Below are 14251 nucleotides of genomic sequence, written 5' to 3' on the forward strand. Positions count from 1 at the left end.
TCGCACACACACACACACACACACACACACACACGCACACACACACACACACACACACACAGAGATTAATCCCACGCTGTCCTAGCAGTGACCGAGTAGCCTTCCAGTGAAACCACTTTGAAGATACATATTCACACACAACTGTTTTCCATATGCATTATGTTTCATCTTGGTTTTGTTCATTTTTAGAAAAATTCTCCAAATTCACATTTTTGTCCCACTCAAGTGTTTCTATGTGGGTCTGCAGCAACAATAGAAGCTTTCACACCAGCACACACAGGCAGGGCTCACATCTTCAGGTCCATGAAGGGAAGCTGTGGCCATCTGATGTTTTGTCCTTTGACACAGTCACTTTGCTTTTTGCAAACAATTGAACTTCCCACAAACTGTAACCTTGGCAACAGACAGAGGATTCCACTTCTGCTTGGAAATGGAGAATCACTGAAGGTAACTGAATTATTAAGACATAGCAACAAGTTGGACAAGTAGCAATAACTGCACAAGGTTTCTTTGTGTTCTCTTTTTTCTACTGTTGCATGTTTGGCTCTGGGTTTTGTCTAGAGACAATATTTATTGTAACAGATACTATATAAATGAAGCTGAATGAAGTATTACCTTTATTAAGAGCACAATATAATTCAATATCTACAAAAAAGAGCTTTATCAAGCTTAGGAAGACATAAACAGACATTCTATGATCAAGGGAAAAGGCCTGGCTGGTGTGACGCATAAAACAACTTCACAAGAAAGATGTAATTTTAGTGGAACCTTCTGTAGCCATTTAGCCCTGGGCCAGATCAGAGAGCCATTAGAAAATATCTCACCTCATACCTCATCCTCTTTGTGCAGCCCTTCTCTTCCTCTTTCTGCGTACTCCATCACTGCATTTGCCTCCCAATCAGCCAATCCCTGCAAGGAGGGCGTGTCCCCAGCTGCCTCTCTCACCAATCAAGGTGTGAGCTCTACCAGAGTGGGCGGGACTCTGGTTGGGACCCTCCCAACCTTCCTCTCTCTCGCTGCCTGTCTGTGCCTCTTGCAGCTGAACTTGCTGTCTCACCCATGCTTCCTGGATCCACTCACATGCTAAGGCACAGAAGAGCCGGTACAGTCTTAGGCACAGAGCAAGCTCTATTTTAAACCGCAACCAGATTGGACTCAAGATTTCTGTCTTGTTACTGTGGAATGCAGCAGATTGAGTGGACTAAGTAGAGTTTGATCTTTCTTATTTAAACTGCTTTAGTTTTAGATAACTTGTTCCTCCAGCTGACTGTGAGGTAGAGAGCGGGAGTTTTGTGTGAGACAGAGGAAGAGGGCTCAGGATGATTGCTGCACAGCTACTAGCTTATTACTTCACCGAACTCAAAGATGACCAGGTCAAAAAGGTAAGTGGTTTCTGTACCGCGATATTGGCATGAACAGAATGGACTACAGTAAAGAAGGAAGCAGGGGGTTGGATTTGAAGGAGTGCTTGTAGAGATCATAGAGTTTCTTGACATCTTTAAGACTGAAACATGACAGGACCACAGACCTATAAGAAATTATTCAAACAAGTTTCACAAATTCTGTAGATTCTGGGATTCCCTCTGGAATTGCTATATTGATAATCTTTTGCACACTCAGTGAGACGTGACAAACATCACTGAGGCGTGTGTAGACATGACACATGTGTGATGTGGACTGTGACGTCATTTACGAGACATTTTAAAGCAACCGGAAGTTAAAGGCTGTGAAGGTAGCACTGAAATTTCACAACACAACAGAATGAGCCAAGCAAAGTTTGAACCTTTTCCTACTTAGAGATTATTCTTGCAGGACTTTTAGAGTGTTCTGTAGAAAAATTAAAGGTGAATGAAGTGGAAGTTCTCATAATGACTCAGCATTGAAGTCGTCCGTTTTCGTTGTAAAAACTCACTGAGACACTCTTTGTTGCCTCTAAGCCTCGGGCATGTGTGTCTGTCTGTATTCAGTCACCAGGAAAAATTCCTGATCTTAAAATACCTTGTACCAGAATTGGCTAGCAGAAATATCTTACACTTTCTGACATGTTCCCACATGTACTTTTGATTTCTGTAAGGATCCCTTTAAGGTTCACATCGTGATTATGTCAGAGGGCTCATATTTCTGGAGCTGTAACTCTTTTTTGGCTTTATTTTCACATTAGATGCTACATGTGTGGCTAAAGGAGGGTCGCGTCAAAGTCAGGACATGTTGTGTTAACAGACAGCCATCACCACAAAAGATGCAATACAACACATCTCTTCCTCTCACTGCCTCCCTAAAATAGGCCAGCTTTGAACCATGTGATCATAGGTGACAAACAAGGCTTACACACAACACGCACACGTACGTACATGGAGTCACACACCGTGCCAGGAGTATGTGAAGCTTTAAAATGAAAGGTTTTGTCTGGGCCTTGATCAGCTGGTTGCTGTCTCTACTCAATCCTCTGCAGCGTCCTTGACTGTACTTATACGTGAGCATCTGCAGCAGTGTTTTGGTGTGTTTGTGTGTGTTTGTGTGTGTGTGTAGGGAAGGTGCAGGAGAGGCCAGCCTAAAGGACAGGTTTTTTCCGCATGGAGAGGTGGTGCGCACACATCATTACTGCGTACACACAAAGGAGTCGGGTTTCAGTGTTTCCTCGAATCACCTCGTGGTGACGAGGAGAACAGGCCATCCTCGAGGGGAAGAATAGTATCAGAAGAGAGCGGAGGGGAGGGGAGGGAAGAGGAAAAGTAAGCACACTCTTCCTGTAAGTCAAAGAGGGAGACGGAATTTATGTCAGAGGTGTGTTGAGGGTAAAACACAGCCTTTAGCGACGCATGCGTACAAAATAGAGACGTCTCTGGGCAGGTGATCATGCTTCACTTTGTGCTCTGGAATGTTTGGGGTGAAAACAAACACAATAGATAAAGGGAGTTTATTTTTTACGAAGTGCAATAATCACTCTTCAGTTCTGTCCACAGAATCTTCTCTACTGCCCTCCTGCAGCATGAACTTAGATGGTACACTCCTAATAAAGCTGCTTTGTGTGTGTGTGTGTGTGTGTGGGGTGGGGGGGGGGCACAGTATAGTGATGCTAATTTCTCACCAGCAGTGGGAACTATGTCCAATCCTGTCCTGGAGCCATGATGCTCAGCTAAACAGACTTGTCACTCAGCTAGTATAATACGTGCTGGACATTCAGCGCCCCACCTGTATGGACTGATAAGACGTCCACTTCATAATCACGACTAAAATATAGGTGAATTTTTTTAACGTCATTAGCATGTGTGAAAAGCATTGTCAGGTTAAAGGTACATCATGTCATGTGACAGTTCCATCAAATCAAATCAATCTTTATTTATATAGCGTCTTTTACAATCAAAATTGTTTCAAGGCGCTTTCCAGAATCCCAGGGCCTGACCCCCAACAAGCAACAGTGGCAAGGAAAAAGTCCCCTTTAACAGGAAGAAACCTTGAGCAGGACCAGGCTCATGTAGGGGGACCCTCCTGCTGATGGCCGGCTGGGTAACAAAACAAGCATCCAATTGCATAAGCGATCATATTTAAAATGAAATGAGGTTCCACTAATTATGTGAAATGTTCAACAATGTAGTAGATGCTGACCTCTTCTTGGTCATATTAATAGAAGATTTTCAAGAATTACCTGTAATCCTTGTTTGAGTTTGTGGTTGCAGCCGGTAGAATGTGTAGTATTTGTGCTCCAGCATGGGTGTTTACGACATTACTAAAAATAGAAAAAAAGCATTTGGAGACCACAGACCTCTGCCAAGCGGGTCATTTCCCTACATTTTGTGTGTCACCCCCAAAGTTTAGTATATATAGGCATTAGTAATACAAAGTTACATAACATAGTGGGTTGCTTTATGATCAAATCCCCTCATTTTTGGAAGATCGAAGTCTAAAATCCCTCAGGAATCTGGAAGATCAACAATATGTATTCATCTATTGTCCTAATGTCAACATTTGCCAAATATTTCCTGAAAATTGGTTCATAACCGTTTGACTTATTTTGCTAAACAACAAACAAACTAGGAAAAAGCACTTGGAGAGCACAGAGCTCTACCCAGCAGATCATTTCCCTATATTATGACTTATACCCATAGTACAGTATTATAAATCTATACATATACACACTTTTGCACAGCAAACTGACTCAGTGGACTCCAGACAAAACTATATACTATCCTGAGCTTTCTTTCCTGAGGTGGGCTCCAAGTTTCGACAGAATATAAGGAGCGTAGCACCTGCAGTGTTGTGCTCATGGATGAGACCCCCACCTTCTGAAGCATCTGTGCATTTGTGGGCAGCCCCTTAAACTCACCTCACAAATAAACACACCGTCATATCCTTCCTGTGCAGACCCACGCTGACACTGACCTGTGACGCTGAACATCAGCTAGAAAAATATAATTTGCCACCAAGAACCAGGAAGTTTGAACATTCCAGTCAAATGTCTGACTATAAATGACCTCTAAGAAGTCTGTAAACACAAGCATGTGTTTTAACATCGAACGTTAGCATGACAGCGAACTGGCCTAAATATTTGATTTACAACTCAGATAACCCTCTAGCCATTATTGTGAAACAGACTGAAAATAATCTAGTAATGAGTCTGACAGACAGCTGACAGTGACACTCTGCTTTTACGATGCACCGCCGGCCATCAGAGATGCCATGAGCAGCTGAACTGTAATAATACTCTGTGAAAAACGATTCAACGAAGGGGATTTCTGACCCCAGATACTTGTCAGCTCAGAACTCAACTCAAGTGACTCCATGAAGGCACCATAGGTGTGGCCGCCACTGAATGATGCAATAGTGTGTTTCAGCCGGATTATTTAACATCCTGCTCACACACAGCTTTGTCTGCGCTGCAACAGTTTACACACCAGCTTATTCTGAACAGTCTGAGCTGCGTTTATATCAGCCAGTAGACAATAGTTCGTAGCTCTGCCTTATCTTAAGCAAAATGTATACAGTGCTATCGTCCTTGTATGGCTGCACCACCTTTATCAAACTGATACTGCAACCACTGGCCTTTATGTACTGGTAGACAGCACAGAACCAGTTCACTCTCAGGTTGAGTTTGTCGGGATTCTCATCAACCTTTACTAAAGGTCAGGAAGTCAGAAATGAAAAATCACTGTGCCCCCTTTTGTTCTGCCCTGACTGATGGTTCAGGAATGTTTGAGAGATGTATTTTTGACATCAAGTGGGAGGTCCGAGGTCACTGAAGTCTTGAAAAGAAAAATTCGGGATTACAGAGAGATATGCGGTCAAATAATTTCAAACCCAAATGTTTGGGAAATATCACATTTGTACATGAAAAGGATGATGGATGAATTATTTAGTTGTTACTCAGACTTGACTATAGCCCAGACTGGAGAATGTGTGGCCAGAAAAAGATTTTGGTGATGGCAGCTAATGCTAATTCACAACTGGCCAATTGCAACATTTCTTTATAGGAAACCTGTATAATCACATTCTTAAACAGAAACAAAGTCTCACATGTGGTCACAGTATAGTGATGCAAATTTCTTCCCAGCTGCAGGACTTTTAGCCATAGTGTTGAGTCTAATCCTACCCTGGTCAGCTAAAAAGACTGGCCACCCAGCTAACTGCTCCTTGGAAAAGATACTTACAAACCTTCTACATTACTACAAGTGTTCTTATGCAAGTTTATTGATTTGTGCGGAACATTCAGTACCCAGCCCATGTCTGATAAGACGTCCACTTCATATAAATGACTCAAATATGGGTGAAATCTTTTGAGTCATGAACATTCATGACCTAAATGTTTTAGGTCAGATTAAAGGTACATCAATATGTCATGTGACAGTTCTTTCAACACTGTCTGGCTTAGTAACATCCAATACAAGCAGAGAATTGCATCAGTGATCATATTTAAAATGAAGTAATGCTGAACTAATTATATGAAATAATTAACAATGTAGTAGAGGCTGACCTCCTGTTTGTCGTATTAACAGAAGATTTTCAAGAATTATTTGTAATCCCTTTTTGAATGTGTGGTTTCATCATGTAGAATTGTAGTATTTGTTCTCCAGTGGGAGGCTCAAGGTAACTGAAACCTTATAAAGAATATTTTAAAACTACAAAGAGACATGCGGTCAAATCAGTTCAAGACAAATGTTTGGGAAATTCACATTTGTATGTGCAAAGGATAAGGGATCAACCAGGAGCATTTTATTTAGCATTTTATTTAGTTCTGACTCAAAAGCTTGACTGGAGCTTAGACTTGTGAGTGACAAAATATGTGTTGCCTGTGAAAGACCTTGGTGATTCCAGTAATGCTAATTTTAATTCACAAATATGCTATTGTAACATTCCTTCACAGGAAACCTGTATAATGTTCTTACACAGAAACAAAGACTCACATGTGGCCACAGTATAAGGATGCTAATTTGTTACTGGAAGTTGAGTCACTGTGTTCTCTCTAATCCCGTCCTAGAGTCATGCTTTTCAGACAAACCAACTGGTCACCCAGCTAAAGGCTCCGTTAAAAAAGATAATTATTAAACCACTTCAATTAGGACAAGCGTGCTTAAGCAAATTTATTGATATGTCCTGAACATTCAGGGTCCAGCCCATGTGGATTGATAAGAAGTTTATGATAACTCAAAAATGTGTCGCCTGAGAAAGATTTTGGTGATGGCAGTGATGCTAATGCTAATTCAAAATGGGGCCAAATTACATTACAGGAAATGTGTTTAATGACATCCTTACACAGAAATAAAGACTCAAATGCTCATGACTGGTTGACATATTAACGACTCACCGCTCTATTTTCCAGATTGATAAGTACTTGTACTCCATGCGCTTCTCTGATGAAACGTTACTGGACATCATGCATCAGTTTCGGAGGGAAATGGTAAAAGGACTGGGTCGAGACACAAACCCAACTGCTGCCCTGAAGATGCTGCCCACCTTTGTGCGTTCAATCCCCGATGGTTCAGGTTGGTGCGTTTGTTACCATGGTTACTAGCCTGCCTATGATAAAGCTTACGTACAACAAAAAAGTGCTGCACAGATTGCTATCATCTCATCTCTGGTGTATGCTGTAACTAGACCCTGGCTCCAAAATTAGAAACTTTTTTCTGGGCTGTATGTTTTACAGAATCAACTCATACAAGTATCCATAGCAACAGGGGAATTTGGCTATGTCAGTTTGCTCAGTTAAATGTGATCTAACCTGTACATCAGATGGAAAGTTTCTTTTGCTCATCACACACAAATACACACACATGTCTTTGAATTTGTGAGCACCAGCCAAAATGTCCACCTTGCTAGTACAATGCAAATTTTGGTACTGAAGTACAAGCACAATATCAAACACACACCACCATTTATCTTGTACAAAGTATCCTTATTTTTATACAGAAGCTGTCCAGTATGTATTTATACTTTTATTCTTTCATTATGTTTGATTTAAATTCAACCTAATACCGAAGCTTAAAATGGCACAGTATCTACAGTCTAACTGAAATATATGAATAATCATCCTCCTGGTAATGGTTGCTGCCTTTTGGAGTATTATGTTGAATTCTGGTCAGCAGAGTCATGTCTAAGTCGTGTCTGTGTGTGAGGTGGGTCGATCACAATATCAAGATAATGAGGTTAAAAAGTGAAGCATCTTAGAAAACCTAAATTAATTCCTCTGCCTGTTATACTGGCTCTGGGATGCCTGCAGTGGGCTACAGATGGGCTACAGCCCATCACACTCCCTGCAGCAAGCTGACAGTTTTATTTAGATATTTTTACATCTTTTGTTCTGACATGTGCTACTGAAGCTGACCTTGAGGTCAGTGTTGGCTTCTCAGGATAGCTGAAGCTGGACAGGCTGTTGAACTGGAGTATTGGGACTTAATTTCATGCTCTGCATATTTTATTTCACTAAGCTAGAAGAAAGGATATGCTGACATCTCTCGCTCTACCATTTCCTCACTTAGAAAAGGGAGATTTTATCGCTCTGGATTTGGGAGGCAGCAACTTCAGGATCCTCCGTGTTAAAGTGAGCCACGAGAAGAAACAGACCGTCCAGATGGAGAGTCAAATTTATGACACGCCAGAGGACATCATTCATGGCACCGGGACAAAAGTAGGTGGACGCCGAAATCCAGATAGACAAATCCTGTAGAGGTGGACATGAGACACCTTCTGCCTTCTTGTTCCTGTTCCAGCTGTTTGACCATGTGGCAGAGTGCCTCGGCGACTTCATGGAAAAACACAACATCAAAGACAAGAAGCTTCCTGTGGGGTTCACCTTCTCCTTCCCCTGCCAGCAGACTAAACTGGATGAGGTAAATCATCCTGACAGATGATCTTGGTCCTCAAATTCCTGCCTTTATCGTGCAGTGTGCATATGTGACTGGTTGTACTGGGAGTCTGTATGTAAATCCATGTAACCACATCTTTCTGTTTGGGTTCAGGGCGTCCTGATAACCTGGACAAAGCGCTTCAAGGCCAGTGGAGTGGAGGGAATGGACGTGGTCAAGCTGCTCAGCAAAGCTATTAAGAAACGTGGAGTGAGCGCCATCTTTTGTTCGCATTCCTCATGTATTTTCTCGTGTATCTATGTGAAATTATGGTCTCTGATCTAATATGTGTTCTTGAACTAGTAGAAAGACAATTTTTCATCTACATAGGACTGTAGTAATTTAATAACGTTATCATGTCTGATTCAGAACTATGATGCTGAGATCATGGCAGTGGTAAATGATACTGTGGGAACAATGATGACGTGTGGATTTGATGACCAACGCTGTGAAGTAGGAATCATCATCGGTAACGTGACAGCATGCATTTAAATATTAAAGGTTTCAATCATGTACAAGTTAAATAAACAGGTGTTTGTCTGGGTTTAGGCACGGGCACAAATGCGTGCTACATGGAAGAGCTGCGAAACATTGACCTGGTGGAGGGAGACGAGGGCAGGATGTGTGTGAACACCGAGTGGGGGGCGTTTGGAGACGATGGCAGACTGGAGGACATCAGGACAGAGTTTGACAGAGAAATCGACAGAGGCTCTCTCAACCCCGGCAAGCAGCTGTATGCCAGGCCAACTTGGATGTGTTCATTATTCATGCAGATGAAGAAAAAGTGTCTTTGTTTTACACATTGAAGGTTATTTAAAGACATGGCTGTAGTATAAGGAGTGCTTCCTACAAAGCTGCGTGTATGTGTTTGTGTCTGCGCCGTAGATTTGAGAAGATGGTCAGTGGGATGTATCTGGGCGAGTTGGTGCGTCTCATACTGGTGAAGATGGCCAGAGAGGGCCTGCTGTTCGAGGGCAGGATCACGCCCGAGCTGCTCACGAGAGGCAAGTTTGAGACCAAACACATCTCGGCCATTGAGAAGTAAGTCTTCCTATTCTCGGACAGAGCAGAAACAAACCCACTTTTTGCCTGACACCTTCCCTGTTGTTCAGGAGTAAGGAGGGGCTGTCAAAGGCCAAAGAGATCCTGACCAGACTTGGGGTGGAGCCTTCAACTGAAGACTGCATCGCTGTACAGCATGTGTGTACTCAAAAAAGGTTCTAATGCAGGTTCTGCTCTAAAATCTTCATATGAATGAGGTGTTTCTTTTCTCTAGGTTTGCACCATTGTGTCTTTCCGCTCTGCCAACCTGATAGCTGCTGTCCTGGCAGGCATTCTGCTCAGACTAAAGGAGAACAAAGGTATGACACGGTTGAGGACCACCATAGGCATCGATGGATCTCTGTACAAGATGCACCCACAGTAAGACACATCTGTGATTACATGCACATTACATAAAGCGGTACATCTCTTTTACTGCCATTGTCATTATTTTAACCAACTGACCAATTGATTAATTTATATTTATATGAAACTTTAAAAAAAAAAAATTTCAGGTACGCCCGTCGCCTCCATAAGACAGTCCGTCGTTTGGTCCCGGATATTGACGTTCGATTCCTCCTGTCAGAGAGTGGGAGCGGAAAGGGTGCTGCCATGGTGACGGCAGTGGCTTACCGTCTAGCCGAGCATTCGCGACAGATTGCGGAAATACTGTCAGAATTTAGGCTAACGACAGAACAGCTGCTGGAGGTGAGGACAGTGAGATGGGGTTTGTGTTGAACAGCATTGGCTCGGTGGTTGATGTAGTCTGCATGTTTGTTCTGTAGGTGAAGCACCGAATGAGAAATGAGATACAAAATGGCCTTTCAAAGAACACACAGGACATTGCTACCGTCAAAATGCTGCCAACCTTTGTTCAAAGCACACCAGATGGCACAGGTGACTCGCACGCACGCACGCAGCATGAGAGAGCACTGTTCAACCAACCTGCTCTGTTGTCCAGAGAATGGAGACTTCCTGGCTTTGGATTTAGGAGGAACCAACTTCAGAGTTCTCTTGGTCAAGATTCGTTCTGGGAAGAGAAGAACGGTGGAGATGCACAATAAGATCTATGCTATTCCTCTGGAAGTGATGCAGGGCACAGGAGAGGAGGTGAGTCTTCACCAAGGCAACTGAGATGGTGTAGCATTTAATTAATTTTTTAACGTTTTTAATGTTCGATCGCTCAACAATGAAAATAAACCCAAATTGATCTGTACTGAGTACCTCAGAAGTACTTTGAATCTTTCTGCAGTGGATGCCAGAGGAAATAGGATTTAATTATATCCACCATCCCATTTATGGAAAGCTAATTCTGTGAAAATACCTTATGCATTGCTTGGTTTCAGACGTTGTGCTTTTCCTCTTCTAGTTGTTTGATCACATAGTGCAGTGTATCAGCGACTTCCTCGACTACATGGGCATGAAGAACACCCGTCTTCCTCTGGGATTCACCTTCTCCTTCCCCTGTCAACAGACCAGCCTGGACGCTGTAAGAATGCCACTCTGCCTCCCTCCTGCTTCACTCTGCTGTATTGAACCATCCGAATTCCAAAAAGAGCGTTTTACTTTTCCTGGTTGCATTTTTGTCATTTCTAACCCCACAATAGAATTTTATTTGTCAAATGACAGCAGTATGCTTCAATTGTCTGAAAAATCATTTGTGTTTGCAGGGTATCCTTGTTACATGGACTAAAGGATTCAAGGCTACAGACTGTGAAGGAGAGGATGTGGTTGGACTGCTGAGGGAGGCTATTAAGAGGAGAGAGGTAGGACATGATGAGAAGCAGCAGCAAGGAAAGGTGGCAGCCTGTAGAACCTTCTCTATCTCTCTGTAGGAATTTGACCTGGATGTGGTGGCTATTGTGAATGATACAGTGGGAACCATGATGACCTGTGCCTATGAGGAGCCTACCTGTCAGGTCGGGCTGATTGCAGGTCAGTTCCCCATTTAACATCTTATTTTTATAGAGAAATATACGATTTTCTGTTCCTCATTGATGAAATGTGATTGATCGATTACAGGCACCGGGAGTAACGCCTGTTACATGGAGGAGATGAAGAATGTTGAGATGATAGATGGAGAAAAGGGACAGATGTGTGTCAATATGGAGTGGGGGGCTTTCGGAGACAACGGATGCCTGGATGACATCAGGACAGAGTACGACCGAATGGTGGATGACTTCTCCCTCAATCCAGGCAAACAAAGGTCAGAGCCCTGCACACGTGGACAGCCATGTAAATGCCCCATGTTTTTTTTTATGTCAGGAACACCTGCTGTAGTGTTAACCCTTCATTTGCTGCCTTTGTATCCTCCATAGATATGAGAAAATGTGCAGTGGCATGTATCTGGGTGAAATTGTGCGAAACATCCTGATAGATATGACCAAGAGAGGATTCTTGTTCCGAGGGCAAATTTCTGAAACACTCAAAACTAGAGGCATCTTTGAAACAAAGTTCCTCTCACAGATAGAGAGGTAAAAACACACACTGATTCTCTCTGAAACCATGGCGAACACCAATGACCCTCACGTCCCCTCCTCTCACTCCTCTTCCAGTGACAGGCTGGCTTTGCTGCAGGTGAGATCCATCCTGCAACACTTGGGGCTAGACAGCACCTGTGATGACAGTATTATAGTCAAAGAGGTAAGCTGTGGTAAAATGTAGTGGTTCACAACTCCAGATTGCAGAAAACCTCAAAATATATCCAACAAATCTATTAGTCTTCATTTGCACTGATTAAAAAAGGTTGCTTGGAGAGTTCATAATTTTCTGTTTTATGAATGAATCAGCTTCATAACCTGCACAATGCTGCTGCATGGAGGATAGGCCTCACAGCAGAGGCACCTCTTCGGCAGTGAAACACAGCCTGACTCTCACTATACAGTTTTATCTTGTCCCTCTTGTGCAACCATGATAATCGTTCTTATTATTCTCATACAGGTGTGTGGAACCGTGTCACGGCGCGCCGCTCAGTTGTGCGGCGCAGGAATGGCAGCTGTCGTCGATAAAATCAGAGAGAACCGTGGACTGGACCATCTGAACATCACGGTGGGGGTGGACGGCACGCTCTACAAGCTCCATCCCCAGTGAGTTGATACTCTCCGAGGTCACTGGTTTCTTCACTCACCCCAGTGAAAATGATTACAGAGAAGTCAAAGAGCCACACACAGAGCAGGGTCAACAAGTTACAGACTCAAATAATGAACAAACTTTTTAAGGTTTTTCCACAAGGGGGCGTCGACGATGTCTAAAATTTCACTTGTTTCATTATTTCTCATGATAGAGGAGAAGAATTTTCCACCAAACTATTTTTGCCTCTTTCTAGCTTCTCCAAGATCATGCACCAGACAGTAAAGGAACTGGCCCCTCAGTGCAACGTCAACTTTCTCTTGTCAGAGGACGGCAGTGGAAAAGGGGCAGCACTCATCACAGCTGTGGGCTGTCGGCTAAGACAGGAGCTAAACAATAAATAGAAAATGTACTCTCTTCTCTCCGTGGCCCCTCTCCACCCTCCTCTTCACACCCAGTGTTTCTCTCTCCCCACAAAACTAAACCAAGTTACAAATCCATAGCTACTGTAGCCCACCTACAGGACTGAGCGAACAGGCACATTTATCTGCTGTGTTGTAGCAGAGTCAGATTCTGTGTCTAGTTTAGATCTGACTGATTGTTTGAACAATGCCAAGACCCACTTTCATGCGAGTTTAAGCTTGTACATTCAAGTCCTGTAAAAGAAAATGTATAGGATATCAAGTCCCCTTGCCCCAGAAATGCTCCACACCTTGTTACAAATATTGTTAAAAGCCTCTTAATCCTACAAAAATATGCAGAGACATTCAAAAACTTTCAGACCAAAGTCAACAAAGTGCTGTAGGCTACTGACCATGGATCAAATCAAAGGGATTTTATTGTGTGTATAATGTGCTGAAAGGGATGATTATTTTCTTGATTTTCTTTTTTTAAAGATGTGTCACCAAATTATAGGACAATGTATTCCAACTGTATTCATAGTGTCTATTTACTTTTTACTTCATTTGTATCAGACCCGTAGGTAATCTGTTTAATGCATACCTGGCAGGTCTTTGACAGTACTTCATAGATGACCTCTGACACAAATGAAATAAAGAGTAAATCCATAGAACGATGTGTTCTCCAAATTTTTGCTATTTATTTTTCTTTTTAGGGAATGATGGCTTGTGTTACTGTTGCAATAATGAGGCACCCTATAGTTTTCCAGGGAAGGTGTTAAAAAACATGAAGGGCTTTGACCATGCTTTGCCTGCAGGGGGAACCAATCTGCATGTCTTATGTGCAGATTTCATATAATTTATTAAAAACTGAAACTTTAAACACATTCAGAACTTTTTCTCTTCTTTTCTAGTTTCTTTTAAGTTTGACATCATGCTGATCAGCCTCATTATCCCCATTAAACGAATCAGAATGGAGCCATGGGAATGGGAGCCAGTGCAACAACGGCCAGATATGAAAAATGTTACGATGGCTGAAATTTGAAGCTCTTCTCATTTTTCTGTTCCACTTCCTCTTAAACATTCAGTTTCAAGTGAACTTTAGGTTAATATTTGCTGCACCAATTAAATCCCCACCTCTCTGGACACATAAACACAATCCCAGCCCCAGAGGGAGTGAGCCAGCTGCAGATCACAAAGTCACGGAGTTGATGGAACATATCCAGCACTGTCAATCCATCATCCAATCAATAAAGACACACCTGCCTTGATCTAGCTCGTTTCTTTGTCTTTGATGTTGTGCCACCATGTTAAGACTGTCCAGATTCAGCCCAGTTTACTGACATACTGTACTTGCTCTCTCTCTCTAGAAACACAACCACTTATTCTCTTCAACACTTGACCTCT

General features: G+C 42.6%; 1 protein-coding gene across 1 annotated transcript; it reads left to right on the forward strand.

The window, feature by feature from the left end:
* The first annotated feature begins 1021 nt into the window (after positions 1-1021).
* LOC101067705 (hexokinase-1) lies at positions 1022-14115 on the forward strand. Its single transcript, XM_003969460.3, has 21 exons — positions 1022-1382; positions 6815-6977; positions 7971-8119; positions 8202-8321; positions 8451-8546; positions 8706-8805; positions 8886-9069; positions 9222-9377; positions 9449-9536; positions 9613-9758; positions 9893-10085; positions 10163-10274; positions 10339-10487; positions 10747-10866; positions 11048-11143; positions 11213-11312; positions 11400-11583; positions 11696-11851; positions 11933-12020; positions 12318-12463; positions 12703-14115. Exons 1-21 carry the CDS (start codon positions 1320-1322, stop codon positions 12848-12850), a joined length of 2757 nt encoding a protein of 918 aa, XP_003969509.1. The 5' UTR covers positions 1022-1319; the 3' UTR covers positions 12851-14115.
* Positions 14116-14251: the final 136 nt, after the last annotated feature.

Source organism: Takifugu rubripes, chromosome 13 (genome assembly GCF_901000725.2).
Source record: "Takifugu rubripes chromosome 13, fTakRub1.2, whole genome shotgun sequence".
Lineage (NCBI taxonomy): Eukaryota > Metazoa > Chordata > Actinopteri > Tetraodontiformes > Tetraodontidae > Takifugu > Takifugu rubripes.